The 13,713-nt window shown below is 39.1% G+C and overlaps 2 protein-coding genes across 4 annotated transcripts in view; one reads left to right on the forward strand and one right to left on the reverse strand.

Moving 5' to 3' along the window:
* Positions 1-7,967, forward strand: part of LOC306855549 (calponin-1-like) — a 9,048-nt gene extending 1,081 nt beyond the window's left edge. Inside the window, exons 2-8 of one of the 3 annotated variants that reach the window (XR_013782949.1) lie at positions 2,853-2,974; positions 3,074-3,140; positions 3,650-3,787; positions 4,179-4,295; positions 4,883-5,029; positions 5,140-5,907; positions 6,360-7,967. Coding sequence is in view for 1 of the 3 variants with exons in the window: in XM_079394310.1 (XP_079250436.1) it covers positions 2,853-2,974; positions 3,074-3,140; positions 3,650-3,787; positions 4,179-4,295; positions 4,883-5,029; positions 5,140-5,379 (831 nt within the window). In the remaining 2 variants the exon portion in view is untranslated. Of the gene's footprint in view, positions 1-2,852; positions 2,975-3,073; positions 3,141-3,649; positions 3,788-4,178; positions 4,296-4,882; positions 5,030-5,139 lie in introns of all 3 variants that reach the window. The other 2 variants (XR_013782950.1, XM_079394310.1) reach the window with 2 other exon arrangements.
* A 114-nt stretch (positions 7,968-8,081) lies between these two features.
* On the reverse strand, positions 8,082-9,791 carry elof1 (elongation factor 1). The gene is made up of 4 exons (XM_079394329.1): positions 9,726-9,791; positions 9,079-9,200; positions 8,919-8,989; positions 8,082-8,492 (listed from the first exon to the last, which is right to left on the reverse strand). The coding sequence occupies exons 2-4, from the start codon at positions 9,192-9,194 to the stop codon at positions 8,428-8,430; spliced, it is 252 nt and encodes an 83-aa protein (XP_079250455.1). The 5' UTR covers positions 9,195-9,200; positions 9,726-9,791; the 3' UTR covers positions 8,082-8,427.
* Positions 9,792-13,713: the final 3,922 nt, after the last annotated feature.

Here is a 13,713-nt window from a genome sequence, read left to right on the forward strand (position 1 = left end):
ATAGCCTTGCTTGTGATAGCTCAGTCATAGCTTTTGTCCTTGACATAATTTTACTGATTTCTCTGTCAAACTTCTGCCACATTTACTCCCATCATAGTCTTAGTGGTCCACTTTTAAAAATACCTCAAATTTTGGCTTTTTGCCTTGAGCTGTCATGCTTCCTGAGCACCACACATATTCTCTGGATTAGAAGTCCTGCTGCACAATTTCAGGTGTCATGCTGTGGGTTTTGCATGTCTTGGTATTATGTCAGGAGTGTCTTCCTGAGCTCTAGGTATGTGGTTTTCGGTCCCCATATAAGGAAGAGTTGTGTTCACGCACAATATCTGAGAAGAGGAGCATGTTGTAAACAGTTTAGAATAAGGAGGAGCATTGTTGGACATCCCACCCTGATGCTGGAAGATCATCTTTGTTCCAGCCAACAGGGAACGTTCGCAGAAGTGTTTTTTTTTTTTTTTTTGCCAAGGTTCTCTCATGAACAAACATTTTTCCTGTAACATTAATTCAAAGTTATCTGGTCTTCTATAATGTTTTAAAATGTTAGCACACAAAAAAAACATTATTTATGCATTGTTTATGAAACATTTTTCTGAAACAATTTAGTTGGACGGTCATCTAAGATGGTTTAGAGAACGTTCAAAATTTACATTCGCATGATGTCTGCAAAATAATAAAATATAACATTCCCCTTAATGTTGTCTTTAAGTCAAAAAAAAAAAAACATTTACAAAAACTGGATGTTTTGATTTGAACTATAATAACTACAGAAAAATAACTTAACATAAAATAAAATAACAAGAAAATAACTTAAATAAATCTTAACTTAACTTAACAAGAGCCCATGTGGTTCCATGATGAAGAACCTTTAACATCCTTGTAAGCCGTTCCATTACATAAAAGGTTCTTTATAAGGGAAAAACTCTGTACACTCTTAAAAATAAAACTTCCAAAAGGTTTCAAAAAAAGTTTTGTAGCAATTCAATAGAAGAACCATTTTGGGATCCCAAAAGCCTTTCAATCAACAGAACCATTTTTTACTTAGTGTGAAGAACATTTAAATAAGGCCAGAAAATTACATTAGACTTTGTCTTTTTATCCTGCATTATGCACCAATGAAAGACTTCTTACCCTCTTAAAAATAAAGCTTCCAAAAGGTTATTTTTTGCAGTAATCCCATAGAAAAACCATGTTGGGTTCCCAAAAGAACTTCTCAGTGAACAGTTCTTAAAAGAAACATTTTTTATTTTCTTAGTGTGAAGAATATTTGAATAATCTAAAGAACCTTCTTCCTCTATAAAGAACCATTTGTATAGCAAAGATATTCCATGGATGTTAAAGGTTCTTCGTGGAACCACACATTCTTTATTAGAAATCATATAGGCTACAATGTAACTGCTAAAAATAAATGTCAATGTACAACATGCAGGTATTTCTAGTATAACCAAGGCTATAAAGGAATGTTATCCAGGCAGTCTGTGACAGAATTCCTGCTTTAAAAAAATCCAGTCTTGGCCTGGCCTCTATTGAGTTAGACTGAGGTCTGTTCCAGATGTCCAGAATGAGCTGGAATGAGAGAAAAACAATAAATCAAGCTCTAAGCAGAATTCCTTGGAAGGCTATGAATGCTATCGGTCTTGGCATTCTTTTATCGGACACATTTAGCGTGTGCTCAGTATGTCACTTCACACGAGCAGACAGGAGCGAGAAGAAACGATAGCGAGGAGCTAAAAATCAGAATGGAGGGCTGATCGGATGAGACACGCAGCTGTGGGTGGAAAAGTGACATGGAGGACAGAAAGAGAGAAAAGGCCAAAAATAACACTGATTTAAAGTTACAGAGTTTGTTTGGCTTCCACACCAGCGCACCAAACTTGGGAGAAACAGCTCTCTCAGATCTCTTCCTCTCTCTCGCTCTCTCTCTCTTCCTTTTTTTGTCTTGTTCTTCCTTTATTAGAAATACTTCAGGGGTGAAAGACTGAGGTCTATTGGGTTGCTGTTGAGAGTAAATATTTTGCCAACACTGCAATACAATGAAGGAGACAATTCAAGTTTTTGCAAGCAGGAATGTCCCCAGCATTCCCAGCCTTATATTTTATAATCCACTTCTTCTTTTCCGTTACAGTTCAGGCAACCACAGCCATAATGTTTTATTGTAAGAAATCCATCTGATGAACTGAGACAAAGAGAAACATTATAAATAAGTTATGGAGTTTATTTGGAAGAAACATGTTAGAAAATCTTTAGGAATATTATTTGGGTCAAGAACAAATATGCATGTCTTGTCATTCTTCTTTTTTTTTAATCAACATTGAGATTGTTTTAAAAATGTATACTGTATAAGCTACCATTCAAAAGTTTGGAGTCACTAAGGTTTTTTCTTTTGAAAGAGGTTAATACTTCAGAAAACATGCAAAATATTAAGCAGCAAAACTGTTTTCAACACTGATCATAATTGGAAATGATTTTTGAGCAGCAAATCGGCATTTTAAAATGATTTCTGAAGGATCATGTGACTGGAGTAATGATGCTGAAAATGTTATTTCAGATTATAATACATTTTTCCTGTTTTTTCTTTCTCTTCTTTTCACATAAATTCAGCCTTATTTCAAAAACATTAAAAAGTCTTATTGACCCCAAACCGTAGTATGTATGTGTTTGTAAAAGTCTATTATTTTATATTTTTAAAAGTGTTTATTTTATTTGACTGTTATTTTTAATTCAGCTAGTAATTCAGCTGCAATTAATTAATTTAAAAGCTGTATGTGTAATAATTCTTTTTGAAAAAGTATTGTAGAGTATATACATTCTGCAAGGCAGACGTGTGTAGTAATGTTTTGACCTTTGACCTGCAGCTGGCCCACAAATATGACCCACAAAAGGAGGAGGAGCTAAGAATGTGGATCAATGAGGTCACAGGCCGCAAACTTTCCGAGAACTTCATGGAGGGACTGAAAGACGGAGTTATACTCTGCGAGTGAGCGATTCCCGCATTCATTCAAAGACCTTAATATAACAGATTATTCAAAGGATGCTATCAATCACTCATTTCTTCATGTTTACTATTTATGCACAGGCTTATCAACACTCTTCAGCCAGGTTCTGTAAGAAAGATCAACAACTCTCCTCAAAACTGGCATCAGGTGAGCAAGAATATCACATTCTCATGTTTATCTGGGCTTTGGCTGTTCCAGTTCAGGTCCAGCAGGAGGCGCCGACACTGTAAAATATGATCTACATGGGAAATCGAAGGAAATGTTTCCTGTCTTCAGTATTTATACTCGCGCTAAACTTTTAGAAGAACTTCACAGTCATATGTAGAAGGAAGTTCAGCCCATTGTTTAGATGCGTGAGTGAAAACCAAGTAGTAAAACATTTTGAAGGCCTTATTGTGGGATGAGACAGAAATCTGTAACCTATTTCAGGTATTTTTTGGTTTCTATATTCAAAAGTTACATGCCTTTAACACAGTTACAAGTTCTTTGCGAAATAGAATGCTTGTATCATTCAAACAATATAATAAGCACTGATCTTCTGTTCCAAATATAAACAGGGTTTCTGGTGCCTTTGGAATCAGTTGTGCGTACTTTCAGAATTCTGACAAATGACAGAGTACGTCACTTTATTCTTGGTTTGGCTTTGTTTTCTGCAGCTGGAAAATATTGGAAATTTCGTCCGAGCCATTCAAGAGTATGGACTGAGGCCACATGATATATTTGAGGCCAACGACCTGTTTGAGAATGTCAACCACACTCAGGTCCAGTGTACACTAATTACACTGGCTGGGATGGTGAGTCACACACGATGCATTTTAATACAGAAATGATAAGGACTAAGTCAAGACTAAAGACCAAGAACTTCTCTAATATTCGTACTTTTTATTTTAAACGTTCATAGTAAGGAGATTCATATGGGAGCGTTTAAGTGTTAGCAGAGAGATTAACATCAAAACATGTGGTATTTGAGCTGGATGATCAGTCGTTTTTCCACAAACCAACAATCAAGCAAACACCAAAAAAGGAATCTCTTTTCTCTTAGTGTGTTCAGCGTATAAGAAGTTATTTGCACGCGTTTGTTTTTTATATATGAAATAATAACATCCTATACTTACATGTCTTAAATGGAAAATGTCTGATTCCTTTTATTTCCTTTTATTTATTTGTCATTATTTTGAAATGCAGGCAAAATCTAAAGGCGTCCATTCGAAATACGACATTGGAGTGAAATATGCAGAGAAACAACAACGCAAATTTGCTCCTGAGAAACTTAAGGAGGGGCGCAATGTTATTGGTCTGCAGGTCAGTAGTTGTTCATCAGTATTAAACAGTATTATTTTTTTTGTATATAAAAAAATTAATAAAATAAGGCTTTAATTAAAGCCTTGTTCATTCAAAAAAGGAAATAATGCCTGTTACTGGGATTTTATTAAATCAAATCAAGTTCAGTGGTGTATGTTATATATTAGCATATTAATATTATTTTATATAAGCATTTATGCCTTATTTTTATATTTATTTACATTTTATTTTTATGTATACATTATATAGTGTTATATTTTATACTAATGTTTTTTTAAATTATACACTGCATTTCAAAAGAAATGAAGACTGGAGTAATGATGCTGGAAATTCAGCTTTGCATAACAGGAATAAATTACATTTTAATACCTATATTTTACAATATTACTGTTTTTACTGCATTTTTGATCAAATAAATGCAATCCTGGTGAGGCTTCTTTCAAAAACATTTAATTATTAATTAACAAAAAAAAAAATATTATTCCAAACCACTGATCTATAGTTTAACAGTAGTGTATGTTATATAATTTCATTTTTATTTCACAAGACATTCGTTAATTTTTTTTCTCACTCATTTGCGTTTTCAGATGGGCACCAATAAGTTTGCCAGTCAGAAGGGCATGACATCTTACGGCACACGGCGCCACCTCTATGACCCAAAGACGTGTATGGAGAATCCTCTGGACCAATCAACAATCAGCCTGCAGATGGGCACCAACAAAGGAGCCAGTCAGGTACTCAAAACGGTTTCATAATTTCACGCTCGTAATGTTTTAAAAATCCTAGTAATGTTCATAAATTACCCAACATGCTGCTTATTTCTTTCCCTTTTCCTCCTCCGCAGTCCGGCATGACGGCCCCCGGCACCAAGCGCCAGATCTTCGATAAGAAGCTGGACATGGAGATGTGCGACACCTCTACCGTCTCGCTGCAGATGGGCACCAATAAAGTGGCGTCCCAGACTGGCATGACGGTGTACGGTCTGCCGCGTCAGGTGTACGACAGCAAGTACTGCTCCAGCCCTAATGAATGCATCAACAACGGCCAGGACTCAGAGATGGATGGATATCAGTATTCCGACTAGGATGAACAGACAGCTGCCAGCACACTGCTTTTCAAAATTCACCTGCACTATTTTTATATTCCAAATTCATGTCGACCAACGGGACCAGCTTGAACTGTTTCCTGACATCACAGACACCGATCAAAGCGGAGAACTTCAGTGACTGGCCGTTCCTAGAAAACAAACTTGGCTTTTTGTCTTTTACACTCAGGCTTTACATGCTTCTCACTTATATAGTTTTGTTATTATTTTTTAAGTTTTATTTGACTTTATTATTATCATTCTCCCATCTCCTGCATGGCCCAGTTTTCTTATATGAAAAGATAATGCAGATGATAAACGTGGAGATATACTATGTATGATGTCTCATAACATACTGGTCAAAAGTTTAGAATCATTTACATTAAGAAATGTTTTTAAAAGAAGTATCTTATGCTCACCAAAGCTGCATTTCTTTGATTAAAAATACAGTAAAACAATGAAATGTTACAATTCAAAATAACTGTTTTCTGTTTGAATATATTGTAAAATGTAATTTATTTCTGTGATGTAACGCTGGATTTTCAGCATCATTACTCCAGTCTTCAGTGTCACATGATCCTTCAGAAATCATTCTAATATGATGATTTGCTGCATAGCTATTATTGGTGCTCAATTTTTATTAATGGTTCTTACTATATCATGTTTTTGCTGCTTAATATTTTTTGTGGAAACTGCGCTACATTTTATTTGAAATAGAAATATTTTGTAGCATTATAAATAAGTGTTTTTAGTCACTTTTGAACAATTTAACGTATCCTTTCTAGAAAAAAGTTTTTTTTTTTTTTTTATTGCACCCTACATTTTTGAATGGCAGTGTATTGTTTAAAAAAAAACATACATTTTTTTTTTTTATAAAAAAGCACCCAAAACTCAACATTGATTAAAAAAAAAAGTTTCTTGAGCAGCAAATCATCATATAGACTGATTTCTGAAGGATCATGTGACACTGAAGACTGGAGTAATGATGCTGAAAATTCAACTTTGATCACATTACATTTTAAAATATATCACAATAGAAAACTATGATTTGCAATTGTAATAATATTGCACAATATTACTGTTTACAGTATTTTTGATCAAATAAATGCAGCCTTGAAGAGCAAGAGACTTCCTTAAAAACACAAATTTTTAAAAAAGTTTAAAAATATCTATTATTCCAAACTTCTGCCCCATAGTGTATTTTCAGTGGATTTGGTCACACCAGCAGCTTTTAATAGGTTCCATGATGCTCTTTTGTTTGGATGGAGGAAGAGGAAATCCACCAATGACGTCCCACTACTGGCAATTTCCTGAAGAAACCCAAATTAACTTAACTGCTGCGTCTAAGACATTGTCTGGATTTTTTTATAGATGTTGTCATTCAGCTATAAGCTTCAAAACAACATTTAAATACTGTCAAATAATAATGTTGATTTTGCATAATTGTTTGAAAGGATGTAAACCCTGCTAAAGCACACCTGCTTGTACGTCTCAAGCCATTCTGATTAGCTAATTCAGACGTGTTAAATAGAGTTGCAAGAACTTGAAATTGAGTTTGAGACTACTGCGTTAAACGCTGATTTGCTGACAGGAGCACTAGCGGAGGATGTTGATCCAGGGCATGTCCTCACATCCTGCTGGGATAAACACAATCTTCTTCATTCCTCATAAAACGTGCATGTGAATCATTACTAAGAAAATGAGAAAACCAAAATGAAAGCAAGAGGAAGCTAAACTCTCAAGGTCTCAGTGTATGAAGTGAGAAGTACATGTTTTTTGTAGTGCAGAATAGTATTTAATCACGCTACAGATTGCCCACAAAGCAGTTTATCTACATTTGAATAATTAAGCTAGTGTAATGACTGTTTATTGGGAGGATTTGGGGCAGTCTGGACAAAAATATTTTAAAACTTCTTTTCTTTTGGATTCAGTTTATCCTTTCTAAAAAGAAATTGACGGAGAGTATACAGACAAATAGAAAACAAACTACTGTTAGTTTCTTTTTCAATACCTAATCATACTGTGAAAAATCATGTGAACCAAAACTGCATGACTTAAATTGTAATAGCACTTTTTTTTTTGAAAAATGACTCACTCCCAATAGCTATATAGAAATGATTTAGTAAAATTGCATATATGCGAGTGTGACCGCTTTTAGCCTGCCAAATCTGATACTCAATTATGAAAATGAAATTATGCAAAGATACAATAGGCAAGACCTGCTCATGATTTAGGATGGTTGTGAGTCTACATTTAAAATAAGTTTTAATGTGCAGAGTTAATATATTTAGCTATTTAAATGAAAATAAAGTTTAGGCATGACTAGATCTCATCCTCATGTAAATCAATTGTTGAAGATATTACAGTCTTTCATATTTCATTTCTATATCAGTGTGTGTTAAGGATTGTCATTGTTTTGCATTACTGCTGGAAACAGCTGAACACAAGATAATAAAACGGTGAATTACTTTTGTTTCTCACAGAACGTAATGTAGCGTGTCCCTCTTGCATTAATGCTTCTATTGTCTTTATTTATAAGGCTTACCAACAAAGGCTGAGCAAGTGAAAACTAATAAATCACTATTTTCAAATTACTTGTCTTTATTTTCCATGAGTACTGGTTAAAAACTGAATTTTTTGTTATGAACATTACATTTGAACTGATTCCACAACAGAAACAGACCACAGTTTTCCACAAGAGAGAATGTGCAAATGTTTTATTGACACTTCATGGTCTTTTATAAACCTAAATTGTAAAATAAACAAGAAACTAAAAGATTAGAAACAAATGAAAACAGAAAAAACAGCTATTTTGAAATTAACGACGTTCGTTGCATTTTCTCCGCATTTCTGTAACACTAAACAAAAGTGAAAAGCTGAATTTTAATTCATCATCTCAGTGTTGCCTGAACCTCCATTTGTGGCTTTATTAGATCATTCTTTCAGTCTCAATACAGGACAGAACAGTGAATCAATACAGGAGTTTAAAACAACCAAAAAAAGTCTTTTGAGTGCATTTGGTCGTCTGTGACATTTGGCCCAGCAAAACTACTGATTGGCTGCTTCACAAGCATCTATCCAATCACTGTACACGTCCACCGGCTCTGAGAGATCTGAGAGAGTGATTAAGGACAAGACCGACATCACATTAAACAAATAATTCACCCCAAAATTTGCTGAAAATGTGAAAAAAAAGTTAACTAAGATTCTCACAAACACGCAGCTTTTAACTTCAGAAGACATTAACTGTTAGACTGCTGTGGTGTGGGTCACTTGTAGACTATTGTGGTGTTTTTATCAACTGTTTGGACTCTCATTCTGACGGCACCCATTCACTGCAGAGGATCCGTTGGGGAGCAAGTGATATAATGCTAAATTTCTCCAAATCTGTTCTGATCAAGAAACAAACTGCATCTATATCTTGGATGGTCTGAGGGTGAGAAACTCTTTTTGGATGGACTACTCCTTTAATAATATACATCATGTAATAAACACAGATACTCATACTCTCATAATTTATCACATTTTGAGAAGGATACAAGTTATTGGTGTCTGGAATTCCTCTAGACACACAGTACAGGATATTATCCCCGTATTTCGACTTCGTTCCCTGGAATAAAGCAGAGTTGTTGTGCATTAGTGATAGTTTTGTGAAATCTTTTAGAGCTTTAAGTAACACTCAAGGAGTTTTATTCTTACATCTTAACGTCACATGATTTCTCGTGGTTACAGAAGGGGCAGGTAAACTGGGTGTCCAGGTTTCCCGTCATCTTTTTCTTGGGAGGGGGTTTTCTCTTTGACTTTCTGCGTCCCATCTTTTGCTTCATGAAGGAAAAAGCACAAAGTAAGAAAGATGAAATATACTTTAAAGCAATCATTGAACATTAACTGAAGGAGCCGCTTGTCTCAAATATACATAATCAACAGAAACAACAGGGTTTTGCAACCATGAGCTTTACAACATAAACACAGATCATGGTAACCTTTAGATATTAACATTTAGCATCTAAAAATAATGTAAAATTGATGGACATTCTTTCTAACAAGAGATTAAACCACACTGACTGTGCATTTTGTCTTAAAACTGAAACAATTATACACATGTATACAATACTACAGATTTATATTTAAATTGTTGTTTATCTAGTTGGTATGCTTCTAATGTTCATTTTTATTTAGTTTTGACTGAGATTTAGAGGTGCTCGAAGATCTTGAACAAGAAAAAACAAATAAACACAATCAGTAAAATAGAAATACAATGTAAACCACATGGTCAAAACACACACGATAAACATACAAGCATTTAAGAAAGTCATTATGCTTTCTGGGAAAAACAAATCTCTTACCAAACTGCGATTAATGTGAGTCGACTGTGGAGGGAAACCAGCACACAGCGCCTACAAAGAATAAACAGAAGCTTTACTTCCGCTCGGTCAAATGTCCCTGAAGTTTAAACGCGGCTCGGGCCTGAGAGCGCCCTCTAAAGGCAAACACCAGAACTATAACAGACTCAGTTCAAAATAGCTCATTTGGGGAGAAAAAAAAACATAACAATGTCAGTGAATTTTATTGTGTGCATTCCGTGCGCATGAATTTATTTCAAATAATTATCCTTTTTATACTCTTATAAACGCTTAAATTTAAAATAAGTTTCTTCTGTTTAAATGAGGATCAGCTCATCGTTAAACATCAAAACTGCAATATTATCTAATAATTTCATTAGGTATGAACAAATCATAATTTAACTGTTTTAAGAAAATAAATAAGTCTATATCGTTGTCAGAAGCACGTATTATGCGCCCATAAACAAGCAAACCAAATAACTTAATTGTGTTAACATTATGTGGCCTACTGTGTTGTAGTTAATGTTTGTTTTGTACTGCATTTTATATTATGAATTAGATGTTAGGACCACTAAACCGTATTCCTTTCATATCTCGACACATTAACAAAAATTGTCTAACATATATATATATATATATATATATATATATATATATATATATATATATATATATATATATATATAGACACACTCACCTAAAGGATTATTAGGAACACCATACTAATACTGTGTTTGACCCCCTTTCGCCTTCAGAACTGCCTTAATTCTACGTGGCATTGATTCAACAAGGTGCTGAAAGCATTCTTTAGAAATGTTGGCCCATATTGATAGGATAGCATCTTGCAGTTGATGGAGATTTGTGGGATGCACATCCAGGGCACGAAGCTCCCGTTCCACCACATCCCAAAGATGCTCTATTGGGTTGAGATCTGGTGACTGTGGGGGCCATTTTAGTACAGTGAACTCATTGTCATGTTCAAGAAACCAATTTGAAATGATTCGAGCTTTGTGACATGGTGCATTATCCTGCTGGAAGTAGCCATCAGAGGATGGGTACATGGTGGTCATAAAGGGATGGACATGGTCAGAAACAATGCTCAGGTAGGCCGTGGCATTTAAACGATGCCCAATTGGCACTAAGGGGCCTAAAGTGTGCCAAGAAAACATCCCCCACACCATTACACCACCACCAGCAGCCTGCACAGTGGTAACAAGGCATGATGGATCCATGTTCTCATTCTGTTTACGCCAAATTCTGACTCTACCATCTGAATGTCTCAACAGAAATCGAGACTCATCAGACCAGGCAACATTTTTCCAGTCTTCAACCGTCCAATTTTGGTGAGCTCGTGCAAATTGTAGCCTCTTTTTCCTATTTGTAGTGGAGATGAGTGGTACCCGGTGGGGTCTTCTACTGTTGTAGCCCATCCGCCTCAAGGTTGTGCGTGTTGTGGCTTCACAAATGCTTTGCTGCATACCTCGGTTGTAACGAGTGGTTATTTCAGTCAAAGTTGCTCTTCTATCAGCTTGAATCAGTCGCCCCATTCTCCTCTGACCTCTAGCATCAACAAGGCATTTTCGCCCACAGGACTGCCGCATACTGGATGTTTTTCCCTTTTCACACCATTCTTTGTAAACCCTAGAAATGTTTGTGCGTGAAAATCCCAGTAACTGAGCAGATTGTGAAATACTCAGACCGGCCCGTCTGGCACCAACAACCATGCCACGCTCAAAATTGCTTAAATCACCTTTCTTTCCCATTCTGACATTCAGTTTGGAGTTCAGGAGATTGTCTTGACCAGGACCACACCCCTTAATGCATTGAAGCAACTGCCATGTGATTGGTTGATTAGATAATTGCATTAATGAGAAATTGAACAGGTGTTCCTAATAATCCTTTAGGTGAGTGTGTATATATATATATATATATATATATATAGTGTGACGAGCGTCCCGAGCTCTCATCAGCGTTGCCCTGGAAACGCACCAGGAACACCTGCACCCGCTCATCAAGGCTGAAGCGGCCGCACCTGTTCCCCAGGAGACAGGGAGAAAACCTCTCCAAGGACAAGAAGCATTAATGAACACTCTCTCGACTCTCTCTTACAGAAACGAGCGTTTGAGCGACCCAGCCTGCACCCTGCACAGCGCCGGTCCACCACGCCACAGAAGAGCACTAAGAGCACCGAGAGCACCTCAGCACAGACCTTCACCATCCACCGACTCTTCTATTAATAAAATCCACCCTCCGGGGTATTTATTTGAGCTCTACTTGTCGTGTGATTCTTCCACCCCGCGCCACACTGGTGGAGAATGCGGGCATAAAAGTGGAAGTTTCGCACCGGCAAGTGATCTCAGCACTCATCCTTTTCTTTTTTCTGTTTCTGTTCGCTAGGCAGCCACTCCTCCCCAGAGCATGGAGGAGCTACTCTGGCAGCTCACCGAGGTCAGCCTGCGCCAACAGCAAATTGTGGAACATCTTGCCGGTCGGCAGGGCCAGGTTGACCAAGAGCTCGCCGATCTTCGCTCGGCCGCCCGCCAGCGCATCCCGCTGCCTGAGCCACGGAGACAAGCCACGCAACTCATTCCCAAAATGACAGCGCAGGATGACGTGGAGGCCTTCCTCCATTTATTTGAAACCACGGCCAGGTCTGAACGGTGGGATCCTGAGGAGTGGGCGAGCGCGTTCTTCAGTCTCCCCGTCAAGCGTGCCGCCGACTACAAGGAAGTCAAGCGGGAGATCCTGGCTCGCGTGGGATTATCCCCGGTGTGCGCCGCGCAGCAATTTCATGATTAGGTCTACCAGCCCAGACGATCGGCTCGGACCCAAGCGGCCGAACTCACGCGTCTCGCCCACCACTGGCTCATGGAGGGAGCCCCAACGGCGGCTCAGGTAGCGGAGCGCGTCATCATCGATCGCCTCCTGCGCGCCTTACCCCGAGCGTTCCGTCAGGCTGTAGGAATGCGGAACCCCACCACCACGTCGGAGCTTGTGGAGGCGATCGAGCTGGCAGAGGCGGCCCAACGCCGCGACGGCGGGGAGCGAGTGCTGCCTTTTTCCCGGAGGGTGGTCCAGGAGCAGCGCGCGCCAGAGGGCGCCTCGCGACCAATGGGCAGAGCGGCGGCCCCAGAACCACCCGACGAATCCATGCCCACGGCACCTTCTTCCCCTAAGACTCAACCGTGGTTGGCAGGCTGTGCAATGCACCAGGAACTTCCATGCGGGGCTCCAGAAGCACAAATCAAGATAAATGGCCGGCCGCACAAAGCACTGCTTGACTCTGGCAGCGCGGTCAGTCTCGTCCACGCCAAAATATTGCCCCCCCGCAACGAGACTAAAACCTGGCTCCCGATCGCATGTGTTCATGGGGACACACGGGAAGTGCCCACTCGCCGTGTAACCATCTCTGCCAGCCCAGGTTCCTGGCCCGTTGGAAGTGGGCATAGTGCGGCGGCTGCCCGTTGACGTGCTCTTGGGACGAGACTGGCCGGGGCTTGACGCCCTCTTGGCAGCCACTGCACGGCCTGTCAGCCAAAAAGGGGGTCGCCGCGGACGGCGATCTGGACCTCATCGCCGCCCCGTTCCCCTCCCAAAATTCTAACCTGTTTTTTGATGTGTACCAGCAGGTCGTGGGAGGGGGCTCGTTTGGACAGGCCCAACGGGAGGACGAGCGGCTTAAACATTGTTGGGATCAGGTCCGCGTGCTGGAGGGGAAAGACCGCCAGCCAAAGCCGCATCCTCTCCCCCACTTTATTGTGGAGAACGGGCTGCTCTATTGTGTCGCCGAGCGGAGGGGGGAGAAGAAGAAACTTCTCGTGGTGCCACACTCCAAGACGGAAGCTGTCCTCCAGCTAGCCCATGCCCACCCCACAGCGGGCCATCTGGGGGCACAGAACACCGCGCAACGGATACGGGACCGCTTCAACTGGCCTGGCCTGGAGGCCAAAGTCAAACGCTTCTGCCAAGCGTGTGCCGTCTGTCAGAAGAC

The sequence above is a fragment of the Barbus barbus genome (assembly GCF_936440315.1).
Source record: "Barbus barbus genome assembly, chromosome: 3".
Lineage (NCBI taxonomy): Eukaryota > Metazoa > Chordata > Actinopteri > Cypriniformes > Cyprinidae > Barbus > Barbus barbus.

Excerpts from the sequence above, each read along its gene's own strand:
- elof1 (XM_079394329.1), bottom strand. The coding sequence starts at position 9,194 with ATGGGACGCAGAAAGTCAAAGAGAAAACCCCCTCCCAAGAAAAAGATG. Across the intron at positions 8,990-9,078 it reads AAATCATGTGACGTTAAGAT|GGAACGAAGTCGAAATACGG; the intron begins GTAAGAATAAAA and ends GCTTTATTCCAG. Across the intron at positions 8,493-8,918 it reads ATTCCAGACACCAATAACTT|ATCTCTCAGAGCCGGTGGAC; the intron begins GTATCCTTCTCA and ends TCACTCTCTCAG.